The 22,222-nt window shown below is 42.3% G+C and overlaps 1 protein-coding gene across 1 annotated transcript; it reads right to left on the bottom strand.

The window, feature by feature from the left end:
- Positions 1–334: 334 nt before the first annotated feature.
- Positions 335–21,775, bottom strand: eprs1 (glutamyl-prolyl-tRNA synthetase 1). Its single transcript, XM_032523825.1, is given in 37 exon segments — positions 335–1,339; positions 1,816–1,880; positions 1,971–2,049; positions 2,846–3,006; positions 3,151–3,324; positions 3,580–3,777; positions 3,939–4,092; positions 5,159–5,262; positions 5,409–5,488; positions 5,682–5,754; positions 5,847–6,056; positions 6,210–6,261; positions 7,862–7,908; positions 7,911–8,132; positions 8,216–8,425; positions 8,563–8,859; positions 9,558–9,773; positions 10,077–10,244; positions 10,340–10,516; positions 11,032–11,143; positions 11,283–11,395; positions 11,496–11,703; positions 11,796–11,932; positions 12,325–12,435; positions 14,659–14,679; positions 16,121–16,180; positions 16,782–16,866; positions 17,554–17,787; positions 17,944–18,115; positions 18,249–18,441; positions 18,561–18,687; positions 18,786–18,880; positions 19,150–19,286; positions 19,386–19,542; positions 19,624–19,723; positions 19,828–19,912; positions 21,590–21,775. Coding segments are annotated over 37 exon segments (5,028 nt in total). The 5' UTR covers positions 21,633–21,775; the 3' UTR covers positions 335–1,188.
- Between the last annotated feature and the right edge of the window lie 447 nt (positions 21,776–22,222).

The following is a 22,222-nucleotide window of genomic DNA, read 5'->3' as shown; positions in this document are numbered from 1 at the left end:
TAGAATGCGTAATGTGACATTATCACTCCATATAGTTGCCAGTTTAATAGCTAAACCCACAAAAAGTATTCCAACACAATAACACTGTAATCACTCTTATGATCTCATTATGCTCAGTTCAGCTTAACACTGCATCCCAGCATCGTAGTTTGGTAATAGTAACCAATGGTAACTATTTTAATCCTCTACTACATGTACATAGTAGCCTTAATTCATTAAGTATAATACTCACTTATTTCATTTATTTCATTTCCTCTTACAGTGTCCTCCAACACAAATGTCCCCGGTTTACCATCTCCACTCATACTGTTCTAGGATCAAAAACACAGGCCACTTTGCCATGGAAATTGCTTTATTATGGACAAGTTGTAGAGTTCTTTAACGGGAGAATAGAGACAGAAGACTACATCACTGACTATAAACCATGAACAATTCCTCACAGCTTGAAGTCATTTGGCTTTGGGTAGTCTCAGAAGTTTATATTAAGCTTACATTAAGATCATGAGCCACACTCCGTAACCAGTCATACAGAAAGAAGGGCTGATAAAGCTGAGAGAATACTAACCCGGCTACAAGCCTGAGTACCTGCAGAGTTCCTGAGACAGTTTGGCTGCAAGAGATGGGACGGTTGGCGGGACAGACTACTTTTCTCCAGACAGCAGTAGATGGTATGCTTCTCAGGAATTTCTTTAACCAGTACTGTATGTCTTTAAGTTTTTCCAGATTTCAAAAAGTCTAAAACAAACTAAATCTGAAGGTTTGTCTTGATAGTGTTAAATAGGGAGTTATAAAAAATATCAATTTTGAAAAGATAAGAAACATTTAATATTTGCCTGGTGTCTCTTCCCATTCCGATACAAACCACTGCAGGACAGGTAGCGTTCTTCTGACGTGGGTTAGAGAGTAATCAGCCATGTAGGAGGGAAACGGCGCAGCAACCCTTTTTTGTCATAACGGAATTCTAAAAGTAAATTCTCTCACCTCCACTTTCTTCCAGATGCATTATAACAATGTTAAGATATGTTAAAAAAACAACAAACAAAATATTCCCATCCTAAATACCACAGTCCAGTCACCTCATATCCCCGTTAAACTACACACTAAAAAGAGATCAGGTATACAGAAGAGAGGAGACAGGAAAGCCCTTTCCACCACTATGTCCATGCTGGTGCTCCAGCAGAGCAGGGTTTAGTAGCTGCGTCCGAACAGGGTGTAGTACTGGGCCGGCTCCTGGCCGCTGACGCACATCTGACCAGGCTGCAGCGTCTTCAGGGGCGAGAAGGGGATACAGAGGCTCTTGGCTCCCATGGACGGAGCGCCAGGCTCCAGGTCCTGGTCCCTTCAGGACAACCAAGCACAAATTGTCTTTAATGGTTGAAATGTTAAGCCCTCAAAGCAAAATGAGAGGAAAATGGCCAGAATAACTAATATTTAACATTTTGTATTTTCCCAAAAACATATCTAAATGAAACAAATAAGACTTTACAAATAACCCTGACTGAAAATCCTAAATACAAGCATTTGAAATGACTTCATAGAACAGCAAAACGTTAATTGTTTTCCAGCCCAGCGACTGCATAATGAGACTCAGTGCTTATTGCATATGTATATTTGATGGATTCACATCATCATCTGCACAGATAATGATGCAGGCAACTTGGTTGAGCAAAGCATTAACGATCGTGTCAGACATTGACTGGACCACAATCTAACATGGCTAAATCCAGCACCTTTACATGCTGGATTACAAGTGCTCATGTAAATTAATGTGTATTTGCCCTTCTTACATTAAATACACAAACATGTTTGACGTACTTGGCAGTTGTTTTCTTGATCCAATCCTCGCACTGAATTCCTCCACAGAATGGGATCTGGACAATCTATCAAGTAAGGTACATGTATTATCAAATATTTACTCAAGTGAGGACACAATGAAACGTGTTGTGCTGCATGTGGTTTGTGTTTCTCACCTTGCCCTGGTCCAACTCCTTCTGGAACTGTTCCATCGTGTCTGCAGGCACCATGTTTCTCTTCAGGTCATCTGAAGCTCTGACAAACACACACAAAACACAATTTTACCAGTTGTCTTGAATATCTATGGTCACCATCTAGTCATCTCTTATTCTTTTCCATAATTCTGTGTTTTCATTTACAGCTGGATCATTCATTCAGTCAGTGTACATCATTGTTAACACGTTTTCCTCAGCTGGTTGGGAAACAGGATGATTTTAACCCAGCAATAACAGATTCTTGGGGCCACCTGGTTGCAGCGAAAACCAGTTGTGAACACAACATTGTCATATCATCACATATAAGAGGATATGGCTAACATCTTAGCAAACAGTTGCTTCTTTACGCATCCAGCAGCACTATACAGCTCTGAAGCTGTATAAGCTGTTGGGAGCTGCAGATTCAAGTGATAATTCCTATGCGCAACCAATCTTACATTACAAAAAATGTAAATTATAGCCACTTCAATTTACAGCTACATGAACCACAATAATACATTAAGTTTAATATGGCATGTGTTACGTGTTTTGTGCCTTTATGACAGCTAGTGATCAGCAGCTGTCCTAAACAAATGACAGCAGAAACATTTCTGTCAATATACATTATGTCATACATATAAGTGTATTTTATTAAAGCAAAAACTATTTCTAACTATCTGCTACATGTATGGCTTCATGTATGAAAGTAAAGGTCCGACAAACATGTGAGGGTCAGTAAACTGTGTGTCGTTTGCCTCTGAAACAGCAGCTTTTCACATGGTGTTAGAATCCTTTGAGTGAGATTTGACTGCAGTGCCAGGCACAGAGAGGGCAAGTCTGACCCTGCTGCATCTTACTTCTTGAACAGAGAGTTCTGGATGTCCTCCAACATGGCGACCAGCTTCTTCTCCACCTCAGCCTCTGGAATTGTCAACTTTGCGCCTGAGTCTCTCCTCACTGCGACACACTGACTCTGCTTCATATCTTTAGGACCCACTTCTAGACGGATAGGAACTCCCTGGACGAGAGACAGGCAAACACAGATAGAAACAAGAATGAAAAAGAGAAATGGACACCGGCATCGTGCCTTTTTTTATGCATTCAGGTAAAGAACTTCCTTAACTACCACTACTACTATCACTGTTGCCTTACTATTTCATACCTTGAGTTCCCAGTGGTTAAACTTCCACCCTGGGGAGTAGTTGTCTCGGAGGTCAGTCTTCACCCTGACGCCAGCATCCAGCAGCCTGCTCATGTATTTAGAGCACTGGGCCAACACTGCCTCTTTCTCCTGCTCTGGCAGGGTGGCAGTGATCCCACATGGGATGACGACAACCTGGGGAACAAGAACATTTTATTCATATAGTGCCATATTCTTTTTTTCTCTGTATGTATCAATTCATGACGGGTCAGTGGTTTATCCACTCTGGGGTTTGTTCTTCATCTACTCTTTCAGTCATAAAACATAATAAGGGGATAAAAAGCAGGTGTCTTGGGCTAAATGGGTATATCATTAAACATTTGTCAGTCAACTTTAACAAAGTATATCTACCATATTTCCATGTCTCTGTGTGAGAATGTGAGTGTCTACCTGCAGACAGGCCACCCTGGGAGGCAGTACGAGTCCCATGTTGTCTCCGTGGACCATGGTGAGGACGCCGATGGTCCTGGTTGTGATTCCCCAAGAGTTCTGGAAGGCCAGTTGTTTTTCACCCGGCCTCTTCGGATCCTCAAACATGATCTCAAACATCTTGGCGAAGTTCTGACCAAGATGGTGAGATGTAGCACCCTGAGGAGGCACAAAGCAATGCAAAAGGCAAAATGACTTTATGTTGTTGTTGTTGTTTTACATTGCAATTACTTTGTTCCTAAACATTAACCCACATGAATCATTGTCTGTTTCTCTGCAGCTTCAATGATGAAATGAAGTGATCCGACATAATACAGTACCTGAATGGCTCGTCCACTGGCAGAGATGAATGCCTCTACAGTAGTGGTGTAATCTCCTCCTGCAAACTTCTCCTTCTCCGTCTTCCTCCCCTTCACCACAGGGATCGCCATCAGCTCTTCGTACACCCTGGCGTACAGATCCAGAATTGAAGCACCTACAAACACACATGTGACGCACACAAAGACTTACTCATATATACAATGCAGCATGGTTTGAACAATAACACAATTTGTACCATAAAAGTACTGCGCCAGTATGCACCTCAGCACTTTACTCTGAAATTTTTATTGAAGTTCAATCACAAACACAGAAACGCTCATACAATGCACGTTTTCATTTTTTTTTTTTTCCCAAAGTGTCAAAGCACAAACCCCCCTCCCACTAACCATATCCACAACATCTCCCAAGGAGCACTGTACCTGAACACTGCTGGAATCTGCTGGAAGTCAAGTACCAAGCCACAATTGTAAATACTAACAAATTAAAAAAAAAAAAAATTTGATTGCCATGCCACCATCTTTTTTGGATCTTTGAAGATGGACTGTTTAGTCGAGGGTGCTTTCCCCTCCCTATATTGGCCGATATCATTGAGTCCAATGAGTCAAAGAAAGATTTAGGAATGAAGATTGGTATAAATTGAAAGAGATATAGAAGTTTAGGAAGAATGTTCATTTTAACAGAATTGATTTAGCCTACCAGGGATGTAAATAGGGGTGACCACTGCTTCAGGCGCTCTTTCACATGATTTAGTAGACTGAAAAATGTCTCTAAAAAGACGATTATGTTTCCTTGTAGATATAATGCTGAAATAGGTGAATTTATGTCCCACAATCTTAAAAGGGAAGTTGGTATACTTTAAGGCAAGTGCCTCTGTATTCACAGGAAAAAGTTCACTTGTGTAAATTCTATTTACATCCCAAAACCTGGCCAAATTGAGTGAGTAAGGACAACATTGCAGGCAAAGAGGTATCTGGGTTTGATATGAAAAGTAAAAGATCATCGGCGTACAGAGACACTTTATGTTCAATTCCTTTCCCCAAAATCCACCTCAGCACTTTGATATTAAAATGCACATTACCCTATGCTATGTGTGGCATTGGTTGTACGCTACATACTGCATCTGTCTCTATACAAATGAACATTAAATGAATAACAGCTTGTGTATTTTAAACATAATGGACAGAAGAGTGCTTGTTAAACCAGAGTTGCCAGGGCCGTTACCTCCTCAGCTGCTTCCTCTTTGTTGGCGAAGGCTGTATGTCCCTCCTGCCACAGGAACTCTCTTGTCCTCAGGAAGGGCTGGGGGTGTTTGAACTCCCATCTCTGGAGGGAGAAGTGGGGGAGAGAAAGCAGTGAGAAGAGAGAAAAAGAAGAAAGGGTGCTAGTGTTTTGTGTAGCAATTTCTTCATCAAGTTTGTAACTATGAAGTGAAGATGAGGATGCAGATGTGACATTAGGAGGATACTGACCACAACGTTACACCACTGGTTGAGTTTGATCGGCAGGTCTCTGTGGGACTGGACCCATTTAGCGTAGGCGGGGTACATCACTGAAGCAAAACAAAACAGTCACAGGTTAATACCAAACATGACTCCGCAAAATCACTCCGACTGCTCTATTAGAAAGCCAGATAAATGTTTAAAAAGCTATTTACACTTTGTGTACATTCAATGCAAGTGCGTCTGCATTGACACATAGTTTGGTCTTAAAGTCAAAGTCCATTAAGGAGCTGTGGTTCAGACCTGTCTCACTGGTGGGTCTGACAGCGATGGGCTCTGCCAGCTCAGTGTTTCCTGACCGGGTTACCCAGGCAACCTGACAAGGATGACAACATCACCATTAAATGATTATCAATGTTGTCTTGTTTTAGCAATGCATACTTCTGGTATTTCCATTTTCTCTTTTACCTCTGGAGCAAAGTCTTCAATGTGGGTTTTCTCCTTTTCCAAGGCGGCCTGAGAGACGAACATGGGGAAGTAGCAGTTCTCCACACCCATTTTCTTAATCTCCCGGTCAAAGAAGTCTTTAATGGCCTCCCAGATAGCGAAGGACCAGGGCCGCAGCACATAGCAGCCGCTAACATCGTAGTACTCAATCATCTCTGCCTTAGTGATGACCTGGGGAGAGGAGGAGCAATGTTGCATTAAACAGGGGAATTATCAAAGACATTTCAGAAAAGACTGGCAAGTGTTGTGTTTTTAATTGGCTTTTCTGGAAGTAGAATACAAGGTTTTATTGGAGTAAAGAGGACCCGTGTTGATTTAACTCACCTGAGAGTACCAGTCAGCCAGGTTCTCCTCTTTCTTGGCCTCCAGGCCCAGCCTGTCAGGAGACAGACAACTAAGTTAGTGTGATGCAAACCCCGAGGTTAAGAGGTCCAAAACGCTACAATACATAGTATTTAAAGTGGGTTTGTGTTTTGTTAATTACACATTATACTTGATTATTTTGTTTGTAGGCATCACATTGTTTAAGAAGTAGAGAAGATATTGTGGAACTGTCTATTTAACTGTATTAGAGTATTCCCAACTCAAATTGTACTATTATCTTAACGCTGAAAGAACAATACGTAAATTTAGAGACCGTGGTAATTAAGCACTGGCCAAATACGGTGGCAGAGCAATCTGGGAAATTCCCACACCATGCCTCATTAGTTGGTCTATGTGCAGGTACAACATTTGAGTTGCATGAACACAATCCTAACAAAACGCACAGCCATTCCCAGACCAGCCAACCATGCAACTCGAAGCTCACATCTGTAACTAAACCGTTAGCAAAGCAGCTTCGTACTGCTAACGGACAAAACAGAGAGAGCTGCACCATAAGGGCCAAATCCCAATCTCTATTTTTAGAAGGATGTTGTGATCATGATTATAACGCTTCATCTGAGGAACAGAATTTTATTATTGTACTTTTTGCATCTTATATCCAAACCTTGACAATTTTATCTTCAGGGTTTACAGGGCTAATGTGTGTGTTTACTATGGATAGAAAAACATGCAGAGTATAGATATTTAAATATATTAGTAGTGCAGCACTATCATATCACATTTGCTCCTCGAGGCTGACAGCAGACCACAAGCACTAATCAAGCAGACGAAAAACACATCAAGCATTTTAAACTCACCAAATCTGAATACAAAAAAACAAAAGTACTCTTGAGTTGTTAAGCTACAGTAGCAGAGGGTTCTGCTAACAGACGATCCATCTTCAGTTTCCAAGTAAGAAATCCAAGTATGTGTCTCTGTCTCCACTTTAGTATTTGTTTAAAAAACTCAAACATACATCTCACGGCATTGCAAGTTTTAAATGAAACTATCCATCAACTGCCATAAGCATGTTAAGTGTTTGTAGCAAGTAAACATCCATTCAAAACAATGTTTCTCGTTAAGGAGGTGTCTCATTCATGTCACTATAATGTACCCAAAACAGAAAAGACAGTTTAGTACGAGGCTTTTTATTGACCCAGACACTTTTACTTTGTCACTTTCTGCCAACTCATTATCAGTACAACCAACTGTGAATGCCATATGGTCTCACTATACATCTGTTTACCTAACTTCAGTCTGCCGAGCCTTGCTCCACATGTGGGACAAGTATTTTCACTATTGTTAGAGACATAATAAAACTGAAAACACGATGCTTAGAAATAGATCTGGTTAAATTTACACGAGAAAAAAAGGAGGTCAAAGCAAAAAAGTTGACTTCAGATGCCAACAGTAAAATAATATTCTGTTCCTCAGTATCTAACGATCACATTATTTACTCTATCATTTTAGCTGAAATAAAAAATCATCATTATGGAGTCACATTTTATACTAAATATTCTGCTGGCTGGTATTTAAACTTTTAAACTAAACCAGATGAAGAAAAAGCTACTTCATCATTGTTGGATCTTCTTGGATCAGTTTCCAGCCCTCACCGTGTTTGCTTCTTAGGTCCTTGACCATCTCCTGGGGCCCCTGCCCTCCGGAGGATTCCTTGCCCTGGCCGGCTTTGTCTCCTTTAGCCTTCTTCCCTCCTCCTGGTCCTCCTCCTCCCTGTTTCTCAGACTTGTTCTCCCTCTCCTTGCGGTTTTTGTCCTCTCCTCCGCTGGCTCCAGCAGCGGCCACTGGTTTGTAATCCTGTCCAGTAAGCGTCTTGTACTTGTTCTTCAGGTCCAGGAGAGTCTTGACGGCTTCATCCACCTGTTCCTGAAAAGGAAGGAAACTTGTTCTTGTTGTTTTCCTCCCCAGTTCTAGCTGTATTTAACTCCACACCGTGACTGGTTCCTTACCTTGGAGGCCTTCTCGGACTTCAGCTTTCTCACTAGCTCGCCCTGTTGGGCCACCTGTGAGAACAGTTCCTGAGCCTGTGGGGGAGAGCTGGGCTGACTCTGTACATGGCTAGCTGGGGCTTGTAATCCTGGTTTGTAATCCTGTCCGGTCTGCTGTTTATACTCTGCCTTTAGAGCCAACAGCTGCTTCACTGCCGCATCTACCTGATCCTGATGAACAGCCAGCGAGAAGAGAAACATTAAGCCATAGCCGCAGAGACAGCTGCAGGACGATCAACAATACAAAGACTCTGAAAGTAGGGGAAACACTGGTAGTACATTGGTATGTAGTAGCTGTGATAATCTCCCTTGGATGCCTTTCCAACCTTCAGTTTCTTGACCACTTCTCCCTGCTCAGCAACCTTCTCATAGAGGGCAATGGAAGCCGGGGCAGGGCTGTTCTGAACTGGGGGGGTGGCTTTCTGGGCTGGAGCAGCAGCTTTCTGGACTGGGGCGGCAGCTTTCTGGACTGGGGCGGCAGCTTTCTGGACTGGGGCGGCAGCTTTCTGGACTGGGGCGGCTCCAGGTTTGTACTCCTGGCCTGTGACCTGTTTATATTCTGCCTTTAGGGCTAGCAGCTGTTTCACTGCTGCGTCAACCTGGTCCTGGACACACGGACAAGAAAATGCATTTCTTATTTTTACAATCCTGTAATGGGTAAACAATGTTCAAGCACCAGGTAAAGTATAAATATTGTGAAAATCTTGACATTGATAAGTTAAATCACTTGTTATATTTGCATATAAGCTTATAGCTAATTGTCGCTTTCACTGGCCAAGTTTGGCTTATAAAATAATTTTATAATTAAGGGTGTGCCACTTTAAATGAGAGGCGGTGTTGGTGTCACAGGCGGCGAGCGTAGACTGTAGGTTTTAATCAGCCCGCCTCAGCTCCATCCATAGTCCACCACTTTGCCCATTTTTGGATGATCTCTCAGGCACTGCCAAGATGGACACCCATAGACATAAACAGTCATCAGATTTTGATTCAAATGTTGCTAAATCATTATTGGTGCACAGATGTACATGACATCAACTTTCTCCAACTGACCTCCGTCCACATCAAACCAGTGAGAAAAGCATGGAAAAAAATAAATAGTCATTTCTCATGTGAAATAACCCAACATATGGTTTTCTGTGGCAGAAAACAGTGTGTTCATGTAAGATCCTATCACTCATCAGTTTGATGACAACTTGCTGCACACTGATAGTTGCAATTAAACTTTGGGTTTTTATAAGCACTGGGTTTTGATTTAAAATAGTTTCTATCACTACATCCCTACTCTCATGCTGCATAAGAATACCTTGGGGGCTTTTTCAGACTTCAGTTTCCTTACAACTTCCCCCTGTTGTGAAACACGCTCATACAGGGCTGAAGAAGAGCAGGAGGAGGAAGAGGGGGTGGTCGCAGGAGGAGCAGGAGTGGAAGGGGCCATCCCAGGTTTGTAATCCTGACCAGTCAGCTTTTTAAACTCCTCCTTGAGAGCGAGGAGCTGCTTCACAGCTACATCAATCTGCTCCTGGTACCATCAACAAACCAGCTTATTGTTGCAGGTAGTTTAGGATAAACTCGACTGGCATGCAAACAACGTGGGGGACATGGGCTGGACAAATCATTTGGGACACAAACAGCGAGTGACTGGACAAATGACTTTGGATGGGAGAATGAGGACACGTGAAATGACTGGACAAATCAGTGAGTACATTATTAATAAATAGACCGACAACTCGAGGTGTGAGTACTGATTGACGGATGCGGACGTGAACAGTAACAGAACAAGCAGATGTGGACATGATTAGTAATTGGACCAATGTCCAGGTACCTTAGGTGCCTTCTCTGACTTTAGTTTCCTAACCAGCTCGCCCTGCTGGGTAACACGGGTGTACGGACAAGCGGCAGAGTCTGTTGATGTAACGGGTGGGGATGGAGCAGAGGTGGGAGGAGCCATGCCAGGCTTGTAGTCCATACCCGTCTGCTGCTTAAACTGTGCCTGCAGAGAAAGGAAGTCATTCATTTAATCAAATAAGAGTCTTTAATTGCTAAAAGTGTAATTGTTTTAATTGCTTGTCATTACAGCTCACGTGCCTTCAGAGAAAGCAGCTGCTGAACGGCCTTGTCCACTTCGTCTTTAGGAGCCTTGGCAACCTTAAGCTGACGGACAGCTTCACCTTGTGCTACAATGCTCGAGAATAAGTCACCGGCTGAGGTTGAGGCAGGTGCTGGGGCAGGTGCTGGGGCAGCCTTGGCAGAGGTTTTGGCAGGCTAGGGCAAAAGATAAGGCAGATTTAGAGATGGAGAAGAAGACTAAGAAATTGAAGGTAACAGTTTATACCAGACATCAAAGAGACAACTGCGGGTTAAGCTTTCTTTAAAAAAAACCCTCCCTGTTGCGAGACTCTCCTATTGTCTTTAAATCTGGATTCAAAGCCTCTATTCAAAGATCTATTCTAGTCTATCATTTGGCTGACATTTGCATTACTGGTTAAACCAGTTAGCAACCTCTCTCACTCAGGTTCCTTGCTACAGCCATTGATGTCCCAAATCACTTCCCAGTACAGTAGAAGAAGTATGCAGGGCCCAGGGGGAACAATAATGGTCCCTAGCTCTGACCAGTTGATGAGCTCAGTTTACTCAAACTATACTGGTTTACTATTAATTAAAATCTTATCTTATACACCAATATCAAGTCTGATTTACAGTGTTGAGATATTGGCCTTTGGTCAATAATAAAAAAGAAAAAAAATCAGATGGTGTTTTTTCTTCTGAAAAGCACTTACTGTGTTGCTAGATGCCTTACTCTTGTCCTTGGATCCAGAAGTGGGCATCTCCTTGGTGTGTCCATCAGGAATGTAGAACAGGACACAGGGACTCTCCTTACAGCTGTTAGGGCTGTGGATGTAAACCTTGGTTAGACACAGATGCTAGGACAATGAACATGGTTGGACAGCAAAAAACTGTGACAGTGATGAGTGATATCCTTAAACTGGGGTGGTTCAAACAAACAGGTCAAATAGGTCCCTTTCCTCACCTAACAGGCTCATAAGGCTGGTCACAGATGTAGAAGCCCCGCCTCTGGAGCTGGATGATGTCCCCTTTCTTCAGGTCCTTTAGACAAGGATCTCCAAGCATCTTCTCCTCCAACTGAGAAAGTGAGAATAGCGCAATCAAACAAAACAACAGATTTGAAAATGACCAATGAGATGCATGCCGTGAGATTAAGAACATGTGTTGCAGAAAAGACCTTGCTGTTTTTATTGATGTACTCCTTGAAGTCGTCGTCTTTGGTGATGACAGCTTTGGAGATGAGAGGCTGGTAGTTTATGCAGATGGTGGGCAGCAGGGGGGCACTGTTTGTGTCAGCCAGCCACGTGATCTTTGTAGTCTTCTTGTAGTCCTTGTTTTCCAGGTTCAGACGAGCCTCCATGGACTGAACCTTACCATCTGCCCCTCTGAGCGGTAAGACAAGGCACACGTCATTACTGTAATGAGTCACCTTGTGATTCTGAACAATAAGGAATAGCTGAGCAATAATCCCACATACTTGTTGATCTTGGTGATGATGAGGTTGCCCCAGTTAATGAAGGTGACCATCTCTCCCTCTGAGAAAGTCTCAGCATCAGCTCCTTCAATCAGAACTCGAGGTCCATACCAAACCTTCTTCATGCCCACGTCTGTGTTCTGCATGGACACAGAAAGGACTTCAGCATGTGTGCTAAGAATCAACTGCGGCACCACTAAGTGAGATTCTGTGTGCCTATAATTGTAAAGTGCACTGAGACCATGCCTAATGGTGATTTTACACTTTAAATATTGATTGATTGATCTAAAAGTTCCATTTGTCCAACACTACAGCACAGTGTTGTTTGCAACAGGATCACTGTTCAAATAATTCAGCAGGAAGTGGACCAAACAGAACATACCATATCACGGCAGAAAGAAGCATACCCACAAAGTCTCCTGCTGCTGTGCAACTTTCGATCAATCAGATCTTCTCCAGGCACAAACAGCACTAACAAACATCTCAAGTTTGACGTTTGCTGAGTTAAAAAAAAAAAAAAAACAGCTCTCACCTTAGGGTGTTTGGCAACCTCCTTGATCTCCTCTGTAGCCTCTGAGACGGAGACAGGAACCACATAGGAGCTGGACAGAGCTGTGTACCTGGGAGCCACCGGGTCAATAACCTAACACACACAAATAAAGACATGCATCCACAAACAGGCCAGTAAAAGAAATGCCAGACAATTGCTTTGTAACAATCTCTGCCTACAAAATGCTGAGTAATGAAAAGGACAATGCAAATTAATTCAAATGGTTTTCTTTGAAAAAGAAAAAAAAATATCCCAAAAACAAATTCAAAAATGACTCAACTCATTACGTGGCAAATGAAGAAAGTAAGAGACACAAGAAGAAACAAATGCTGATTTAAGTGAGGGAATCATGATGGTATGCAGGCGAGGGATACAAGCTTTTCTTCAGCTGCTTGTTCAGTCAACATCCACTGTCACTAAGGTACCAGCCAGCCTGAGTGTTTAAGAGCCCAATGATAAATGATTTTGCAGAATACACCATCCCAGCAGTACCGGATCAACGCCATCCCAGCAGGGGCAATGTGGTTTACATTTTACCAGGAGGTGGATACTTTTATGCAAACCACTTCATAGAATAGAAGTAGACTTCTTTCAGTATGCAGGCCCCAGTGGGAACAATAAAATAGTCCCTAATTCTAACAATGATGGAATGGAACCGGTTGACTCTGACAAAAAAAAAAATAAAACCAGCAAGACAAACAATGTATTTATTGGATGATTTTTACAAAAGAAATCTATTTTTATTAACTCATTTACACTGATTTAGGAAATAAAGTGTGATGCACTCACTCAAAAAGTTGCAATGGACTAAGGGATGAAGGGAAGGGAATAGATTGAAAGGAAGACAGTAAGGAAGAAGGATTTAACACTGGATATTATGGTCTTGTAAAAAATAAATAAACCCAATACCTTCTCTGGTGAAGGACGATCTTGACTTTTAAAATATATTTTAAAGTTTGTTTAACCAGTCTGTTCTGTAGAGATTTAGCCCTGCATTTAGAAAATCCTTGAGTGAAGTCTAGCCATCTTACTCTTGAGTTTTACATGAGCCTAACCACACTGCAAAGCAGAGCTTCCTGTCAACTTTAGGTAAGACAATGCAGTCTCACTGTAGTAGCCCAAATTATTCCCATTACTGGTTAGGTGTTGGTATAGGCAAAAGACCTTTTTACATTAATGTCAGCCATTATTTTTTCTACTTTTATTTTGACAGGTCAGGTTCCATGTACATATGATCTTAAAAGACTAACTACATTAAATGCCTTCTTTAACACCTCCATTCCACCCCCAAAAGCCACATTTACTTCCCAGATGTCACCAATTATGTTTTGGGAACTGAAGTCTTCCAAACCAAAGCAAGCACACCGCTCCCTAGGTTTACTTCCACGCTGCTCACAACCAGTTTAAATCAGTGACGATGGAGAAGGGGAAGTGATGAAAGCAACAAAACATAAAAACACACATTGTGCAAGAGTGCAACATTGAGCCATCATACTCATTTTTATGTCATGATACAAGATGAGCTTTCACACACATTAGGGAGCCAATTCAGAGTTATAGAGAACAAGAATAACTAATTTACCAATCACTTCATTCATTTGTCTTATTTCTCCTCTGCTGCAAAACAGCACCTAGGAGCTGGTAGAGACAGTGTCTCGTTAAAAGAAATGTCTCTCTGACCTCTGCTATACAACTCTGCTGTCCTTTGCTTTTGAACACCGTGTTCTTTGACAGGTTTGATAATAGGGCTGCACAATATGATGAAAATATGCAATATCGTTGTATATTACATGGGATTAATAAATAGATATTAAAGTGCAATCAGTTCTGCTGCTTTCAGTATTCTGCTAAATTAGAACAAGTTGCTTGTTGAATTTGAAATAATTTCAACATTTTATTAAACAAATTAAACATTGAATTAAACGTATAAGGCACCACTTACAAAAAAGTGACATTACAATTAGTGCAGATTTCTACAGATATTTTCTTTCAACTAACAAAAAAAATCTCAATATCTTTGCCTTTCACCAGTTAATAATGCAATGCCAATAAATAAAAAAATGGATAAATTATGTAGCCCTTATTGACAAACATTATTTGGATGGATTATATATATATATATATATATATATATTATATATATATATATATATATATATATAACACCAACACACAATACACACACTCTGAACCTCTGATTGGCTGGTAAAACAGTGAAGGCTGTTGGTGGATTTTCAGATAAACCAGCCAATGAGGAAGCAGGAAGGGAGTGGGTGAAAATAAGCAAGAAAAGGTGGAAAAGGAGGTGGGGAGTACCTTCAGACAGCTAATTGGCAGCTTGGAAACAGAAGTGTGAGATGCTGTTTAATGTCATACAAGGAGGGAGGAAGAGAGAGAGGAAAGAGGTAGAGACACATTTACACAGAATGGAACGTTTATATTATTTCCTCTCACCGCTTTGTCTTCAATTTTGAAGGAGTTATTAACATTAGCTTAGCATTGCAAGGACAACTACCTCAAGTGACAGTAGCAGCGCCTGCAGAGACACCAGTTTTATATTTATATATATTTATTGTCAGTAACTCAGGGGAAATCTGTTGTGGTGTGCTAAGATTACTTCAAAATGTGTTTCAGCTTGAGCTAAGAGTGGGTAAACAAAACATTATTTATTCAATCAAAGTCATGACGTTTGATTCAAGTTTTAGGTTGTGTTAGGCAACAGATTTCAGACACAAATGTAACCAAATAGACTTGTGGCAATTCACTAGTAATTGTGGGGTCACCAGTAAGTAACCAAGCAAGATTCATAAAGCAACGCAATTTGGAAAACATTATTCATCTGGTTTGCTATTCTTATATTTTTCAGAATGTCTGATTTAATAACATATGTATACCTGTGTCAACTGAACTCAAGAGGCTTTAGCTTATTATTAAATCATTAAAAACATATGTGAAGAATGTCTGAAACCACACTTAACATGAGCTGCTGTTACTACAAGTGCACCTATCGCCAAGTTGACGTGAAGGAACGTTGGGGGCTGAAGAGGGCAGGGGGGGAGTGGGTTAGTTGAACATGCATATGAATCCTAAATTGCCAACCTGATACCAACATGTTAAACATATTAACTTCACACCTTCCACTTGACTCTGGGATGAAGCAGCAAGTGCAAGCACAGAAAACACAGAGGAAGCACCACTGATGTCCAGACAGAGGAAAATGGGGGACACCAAAACATGAATACAATCAAATGTGGCACATGAAATGAAGCAGCTGTTGTTTTTTGAGGTTTTCAGTGTTATTGTGGGTCATATGAAGGGAACCAGCAAAGTGAACTAGCAAATGAAAGCATTCAACAGAATGAGAACAGCAAAGCAGAAGGAAGCCATGCCAGCAGTGAATCCACGGGCAATTCTCTGAACCCTGGTCAATTACAGGCAAGGTTTGAGTCATATTCATTCATTATACTCCCTCTTTCTCTAACATACATGACAAGCCAGGTCAAACAAATATCCCCCTAAAAAAAGTCCTTTATCTTCAAAAGTAGCAAATGTCAGCTTATGAAAATGGTCTGCAGTTATATTTTGCCAGAGACAATTCAACAGTGGTCTACAGAAGGACCCGTCAAAATATTTTAAATGATTCGTACGTCTTACCTCTACAGCAATGCAGACCATGCTTAATTAAAATGGAGCCACATTCAATGTCAGAATCATTTGTATCCCCAGCTAGGTTCAGACAATCAGGCCTCGATGTGCAATGAGAAAGGAGAAAATGTACCTTCTTATTGAAGGCCCAGATCTTGTCCCACTCCATGTTCACCACTGACCTTGATCCACCCTGGAAAAAAGGCAAATAAAAGAAAACAGTTTTAACTGTTAAAAAAGCTTTTGCACTCGATCGATACAATAGATATGCTTTTATTCATTACATTTGCAACTGTGCACTTAAGTCCTTGACTTTGACATTGTGTCATTTAATTGAGGAAATTATGCAGACTGATCATGTTTATATAATGTTTAAAAGTTGTACTAAATAATGTAAGCGTGCACTCACACACACACACAGAGTTAATAAAATGTCAGAAAATGGTGAAACATGTGGATCACTGTTTCCCAAAGGCCCAGAATGACGTCCTCTAATGTCTTGTTTTGTCCACAACTCAAATATATTCAGTTTACTGAAGGAGAGAAGAAACTAGAACATATTCACATTTAAAAAGTGGGAATCAAAGAATTTTAACTTTCGTCATAAAAAAAATTACTCAAACCAACTAATCAATTTATCTTTGCAGTTCTTAATGGGCAAACTGCTTTTGAGGTCTCAACTTGCAAGTTGAAAATGTTATCTCATATAGTCTTTATCTGCAATCATCAACCTCCTTTGTGTTAGGAGGTATCTGGCCTTCTCCTCTGCCCATCCACAACTATTAAACATGTACCTGGGCTGCTATGAACTGCTTCAGACCCTCAACGGTCATTCCTCTCCTCAGGACTCCTCTGACAGTGGGGAAGCGAGGGTCATCCCTGGGGGATGAGATGACACAAGTCAAAAGAGAACATGGGGCTAGAGAGGAGGAAAGAGTAAAGGTAAAAAGAGAAAGGGGGAGGAATACAGGAGTAATTTTGGGGAAAGGGAGAAGAGGAGGTTTTGAGCAGAGTGAACGAGCAGCAAGTGCAAGGATTTTGAATGGAACGTGGAACGGATATTTAAAATGTTGGAGTGTCGCCTTATCACCCGCTCCATCCAGCTCCAATTTTGCTCTGGTACCGCTTCATCCCGCTCCACAGCTCACACTATGAGTTCAAAGAATGCCCGAGCCTGTCACTGTGCTACTGCAAAACAGAACATGCAGATGAACAGCCACCGCCCTCCATGCTGCAAGTGTCATCTGGTGTAGGTAGCAGCACGAAGGGAGGGTTGATACCGTTCAGATTATTACACAGCTTTTTTTCTCTTTTCGGAGCAAGTAAGCAATTTGAGTGAACCGGGGAGAAATCCGAGTTGAGCGCCAAGCAATACTAGAGGAGCAGCCTGGTGCGCCCAGGAGTGGGGGAGCGGGTGAAGCAGACAGCTCTGTGAGCAGACATTCTCACCGCTCCACTCTGGTCACATGCTCTGGTTGTGAAGGACCACAAAGAAGGAGTAGAAGATATAGACGCTTAATTCACGTCAATCAGCATCAGTTGCCAGGTCTTTCAGACTACACCTACCATCCATCAACGTATCCCTGGTCGACAAACCAGGTGAGCTTCCTCTTGGACAACACCGTGTTGTTGAGGTTGAGTCGAGCATACTCCCAGATGTGGGGCTTCCTCAGGCCCAGAGCCTCGATGATCCAGTAGAACTGCTCGTCCCGATCGTGGTACTCAGTCGTCCTGAGAGCATGGGTCACACCCTCCAGACTGTCCACGATGGGACAGGCAAAGTCGTATGTTGGGTAGACTCTGGAAGAAAGGGAGAGGGGCAGTTTTAACAATTCATATTTGAGGAACATTTCAATATGTCCAATATTTGGTGCAAATACTACAGATGTTAGTTCTACATCATTGAGACTAATAATCTAGTTTTCGGCATTCCTGGATGTTGTTTAAATTAAGTACTTGTGGGTGTTTCCAGTGCGAGGGTGTGGCGTGGCTTTGCAGCGGTAGAGGGTGGGGTCTCTCATGCAGCCGTTGTTTGAGTTCATGTCTATCTTGGCCCTCATGCAGCAGGTCTGACCGCTCTCTGTCCCAGCTTTCATCTCCGCCCACATCTTCATGTTCTGTTCCACCGCTACGGGGGGGGGGGGGGGGGGGGGAGAGGGAGAGAGAGAGAGAGCTTGCTTATTGGAGCTTCAGAAAGTTCAGAAATTAGCACTGTAGCTTCAACATTCACTGGGATTGTTAAACATGTTTCCCAGGCGTACAGTTATTTCTGCATTTGGACTCTGTGCGCTGCTCTCTCTCCTGCTTCATCTGCTCAGGAGGTGTGTTGTCGATGTAGGCCTTGCCCTCGGCAAGCAGCTGTTCAGCAAATCGCATTATGGTGGCAAAATGGTCGCTGGTGTATGTGAACTGGTCTGGATGGATCTGGAGCATGGAAACATCTTCCAGGATCACCTGAAAAGCAATAAAGACATATTTGATAAAAGACATTTGACAGTTTTTTATGTTAATAATGAAAACACAGCACTCTTCTGGTTTCTTACTGGTAGTATGGAATGATCCGAGTATTTTACCTTCTCAAAGTCCTCCTTTTCCTTCTCAGGGTTGGTGTCGTCGAAGCGCATGATGAGCTTGCCTTTAAATGTGACCTGGTAGTGCTGGTTGAGAAGAGCAGCCTTGGCATGGCCGATGTGCAGGTATCTGGCCACAGAGAGACAGATAAATGCTCCTTGTAAAGTGAAGTACTAGATGACCATATATAAATCAGAACTAATCCAAAATTCCAGTTCAAGCCTTACCCACTGGCCTCAGGAGGGAATCGAACCACCACCTTGCCCATCTCAGCTCCTGGCAACTCCACAAACTTGCCAACATCTTGCTTCTTCTCATCCGACTGCCGATTACGAACACAACCAGTCAGGAATAAAACAGGACAGCTGCATTTGTTTAGTAGGCTACTTGTTCTACTACATTTTTTTTTTCCATTAAAGCGAGCTCTGCTGAGGTCAAACGAACAATTATTTTGAATTAACCGAGCCCAAAAATATTACTCAACCAATGAATCTGTAAAGACTGAGAAGTGTTTTAGTAGATATGGATTATCAATTCAGTTTCTATACAGGACAACACAAATCACTTGTTAATGTCATACAATACACTTACGTTGGATTTGCTTATTGGAGCATTCTTACTGGCATACTTGTTGCACACAGCAGTGAAGGGAACCTGCGAGCTCAGGAAAGAGAACCAGCGATTGACATGGGAGAAGGATTTGCCCTGGCTTGGCCATTCCCTATGACCTGTGGGAAAACAACCACAACGGTTTCACCTGTGTACTTCCACACTAAAATAAACAAAATGGCAGAGATCCACACTGGTACATCCTGGATGACACTGACCTTTGAGGGTAGCCCAGACAGAGAGGTCAGCCAGGGTGAGGGCATGTCCAACCAGGAAGGTCCGCAGGGAAAGAGCCTTATCCAAGTCACCCAGAGCCACGCTCAAAGCAGACTGACCACACAGATGCCGAGCACTGAACTCCAACCAGTGGTCGACCTGAAGATACCAAATAGTATCTCAAATAAGTAAATTAGAACACCAAAGAAAACAAAACAGTTCCAACAAACACACACACACCTCAGTCTGCTCCATCAGGTTGGCTCCATAGAGGCCCAGAGCAGGAGCCACCCGGGCCAAGTACCGACAGATGGAGTTTGAATCATTGAACTGGATTGCACTTAAGGAAGGAAAGAGCACACAGATGAGAAATAAATGAGTATTACTAATAAAAACACCAAAATTGCTTTTTAGGTATTTTGATAAAATAATGATATGACCTACTCTGAGATGAGAAGCCGGGTGTCTTTGCCTTCCTCCACTGATACCTGCACACTGTCCTTCACATGCTCTGCTGTCAGAAGCGCTCCTGCAGGACAGAGGAGGAGAATCAGTTTGTAAGGGTTGGTTGTGAATCTGGGTAAACATGGTTTTGACAGCCTAAATCAGCTTCAGTTAATGGATTCAAGTCAAGGGCAACTGACAACTTCAGATTCCTAAAAATGATCAGCATCTCCTACAAAAGGTGTGTGCAGAACAACCAGGACCTGTTTGACTGGCATTCTTCACACACACTTTGGTTTGATAACCAGTTTTACTGGCCATGCAAAAACATGCACACTGCAATGTGACTTTGGCTTTGCATACACATTTCAGTGTCAAGGACTTAATACAAGTAAAAGAAGAAGATTGGGCTAATTTGCAAATTAACTTGAAGCACATCCTAAAGAACCTAGGGTTCTTTCTGCATTGGCAGTTCGATGGGAGCTTTACATTAATATTGAAAAAAGGTTACAAACCCCTAACATGTCAAATGTTATACAGTTTCATCTTAACAGTCAATCATATGGTCTGATGGTAGAGATTCACAGATGGTTACTTTTAGTCTGCTATCTTTACAGAGGAAAACTGAGCGTGTAGGCACCTCCCCAGCCACTGACTAAAGGTGCCCAGTATTCCACTTTCCAGGAACAGTGCTGCTGGTGTTGACAAAATGAAACCGATAGCTATAAGAATGCAAAAGTACGCACTCCAAAACCAGCACTCCACGTTTCAGCATGCTTGCATCAGCCCGCTGTGTTCACTGCCACCGCACACAGCGCTGTTTAGCGGCTGTCAAAGACAGCTAGTCAATACATTAGCTTGCCAAAGTGCATAGCATCTACAGTTAAAGAGCTTTTCCCTGACTGTATTTAACACATAATGTACTGTCACATATTAATAAAATATGACAGGGTATTGAAACCATACAGCAACTCTGTGTGCGTCTCTAAACCACCTAGCTGAGCTAACCTGGGTTAGCTAGCTCTTGCCAGCGTGTCAACTTATCAATAATGTGCATGTAGCTGTGATTTGTCAATGTCCATATACATAATGAATAACGGTTTTTGCATGTAACGGAGCAATGTTTATAGGAAGCCGACTGTGAAATTTGAGAAATACAAAATGTAGCTGCTGTCATTAAAAAGAGAATTTAACGAACTGTCCACATGTTGAGGTTTCGTGTCCCAAGATCACAAGCTAGCTAGCTAGCTAGCTAGCTTACGTCAGCCTGGCTGGAGCCAGTGCTGCAAACTCTCTTTAGCCTGCTGACTAGCTAGTTGTATTGGGCTAGCTAGCTAGCTTCATACACGCCTCATTTGAACTTATATGGACATAGAGTCATGCCAACTGTAATTCATAAATAACAAACTTGGCTGTATCGTAGCTTTTTCTGTTTTTCGAGTTGAAACAACAGTTGTTTGGTTCACCTTGTTCCCATAAAACAATATTGACCCAATTAACGTTACCACAAAACATCACTTTTAATTTGCTTTAATTGTAATGTTGTCGTCATGTCTTCCGTATCAACTAAATCCTGATTTGTTGGACACAGCTATCTAGATTTGTTTTACACACAAATAAACATGACAGGGTAAATGTTTCAAACTGTCTCTTTGTTAGGGTGACACGTAGCTAGCTAACCCAGCTAGCCAGCTGTCACTAAGAGCATGCACACAACTCAGAGAAGAAGGGTTTATCCAGGGCTCGGCCGGCTGCCACTCACCTAGAGGCGGGCTGCTTGTGTTGATGGTGAGCTTTAACGCCATCCTGTCAAATCTTTCCACTGTTTAGGAAACCCTACAGCAGCTGTAATAAGCAGACAGCCAAGACTGCTCTTCACACCAAGCTAGCACCCCAGCGGTACTACAGCAACACAGCGTGAGGAGCGAGACACGACTTCTCTCGTTTTATTACTGCTGTCCAACAGCTTGTTGGTGCAACACTGCCCCCTACCCCAGGAGGATGAACACACACACACACACACACACACACACAGACACACACACACACACACACACACACACACAGACAGACAGACAGAGAAAGAGAGAGAGAGAGGAGAGAGGAGAGAGAGAGAGCACACACACACACACGCACACACACACACACACACAGAGAGAGAGAGAGACACAGACAGACAGAGGAGAGAGAGGAGAGAGAGAGAGAGAGAGAGAGAGAGAGAGAGAGAGACACACACACACACACACACACACACCACCACACACACACACACAGACAGAGAGAAGACACAGACAGACAGAGAGAGAGAACACACACACACACACACACATACACACACACACATACACATACACACATACATACACACACACACTACACACACACACACACACAC

The sequence above is a fragment of the Etheostoma spectabile genome, chromosome 1, assembly GCF_008692095.1.
Source record: "Etheostoma spectabile isolate EspeVRDwgs_2016 chromosome 1, UIUC_Espe_1.0, whole genome shotgun sequence".
Taxonomy (NCBI): Eukaryota; Metazoa; Chordata; class Actinopteri; order Perciformes; family Percidae; genus Etheostoma; species Etheostoma spectabile.
The sequence above is the reverse complement of the archived record's forward strand: the minus strand, read 5'-3'. Positions and strand labels throughout refer to the sequence as shown.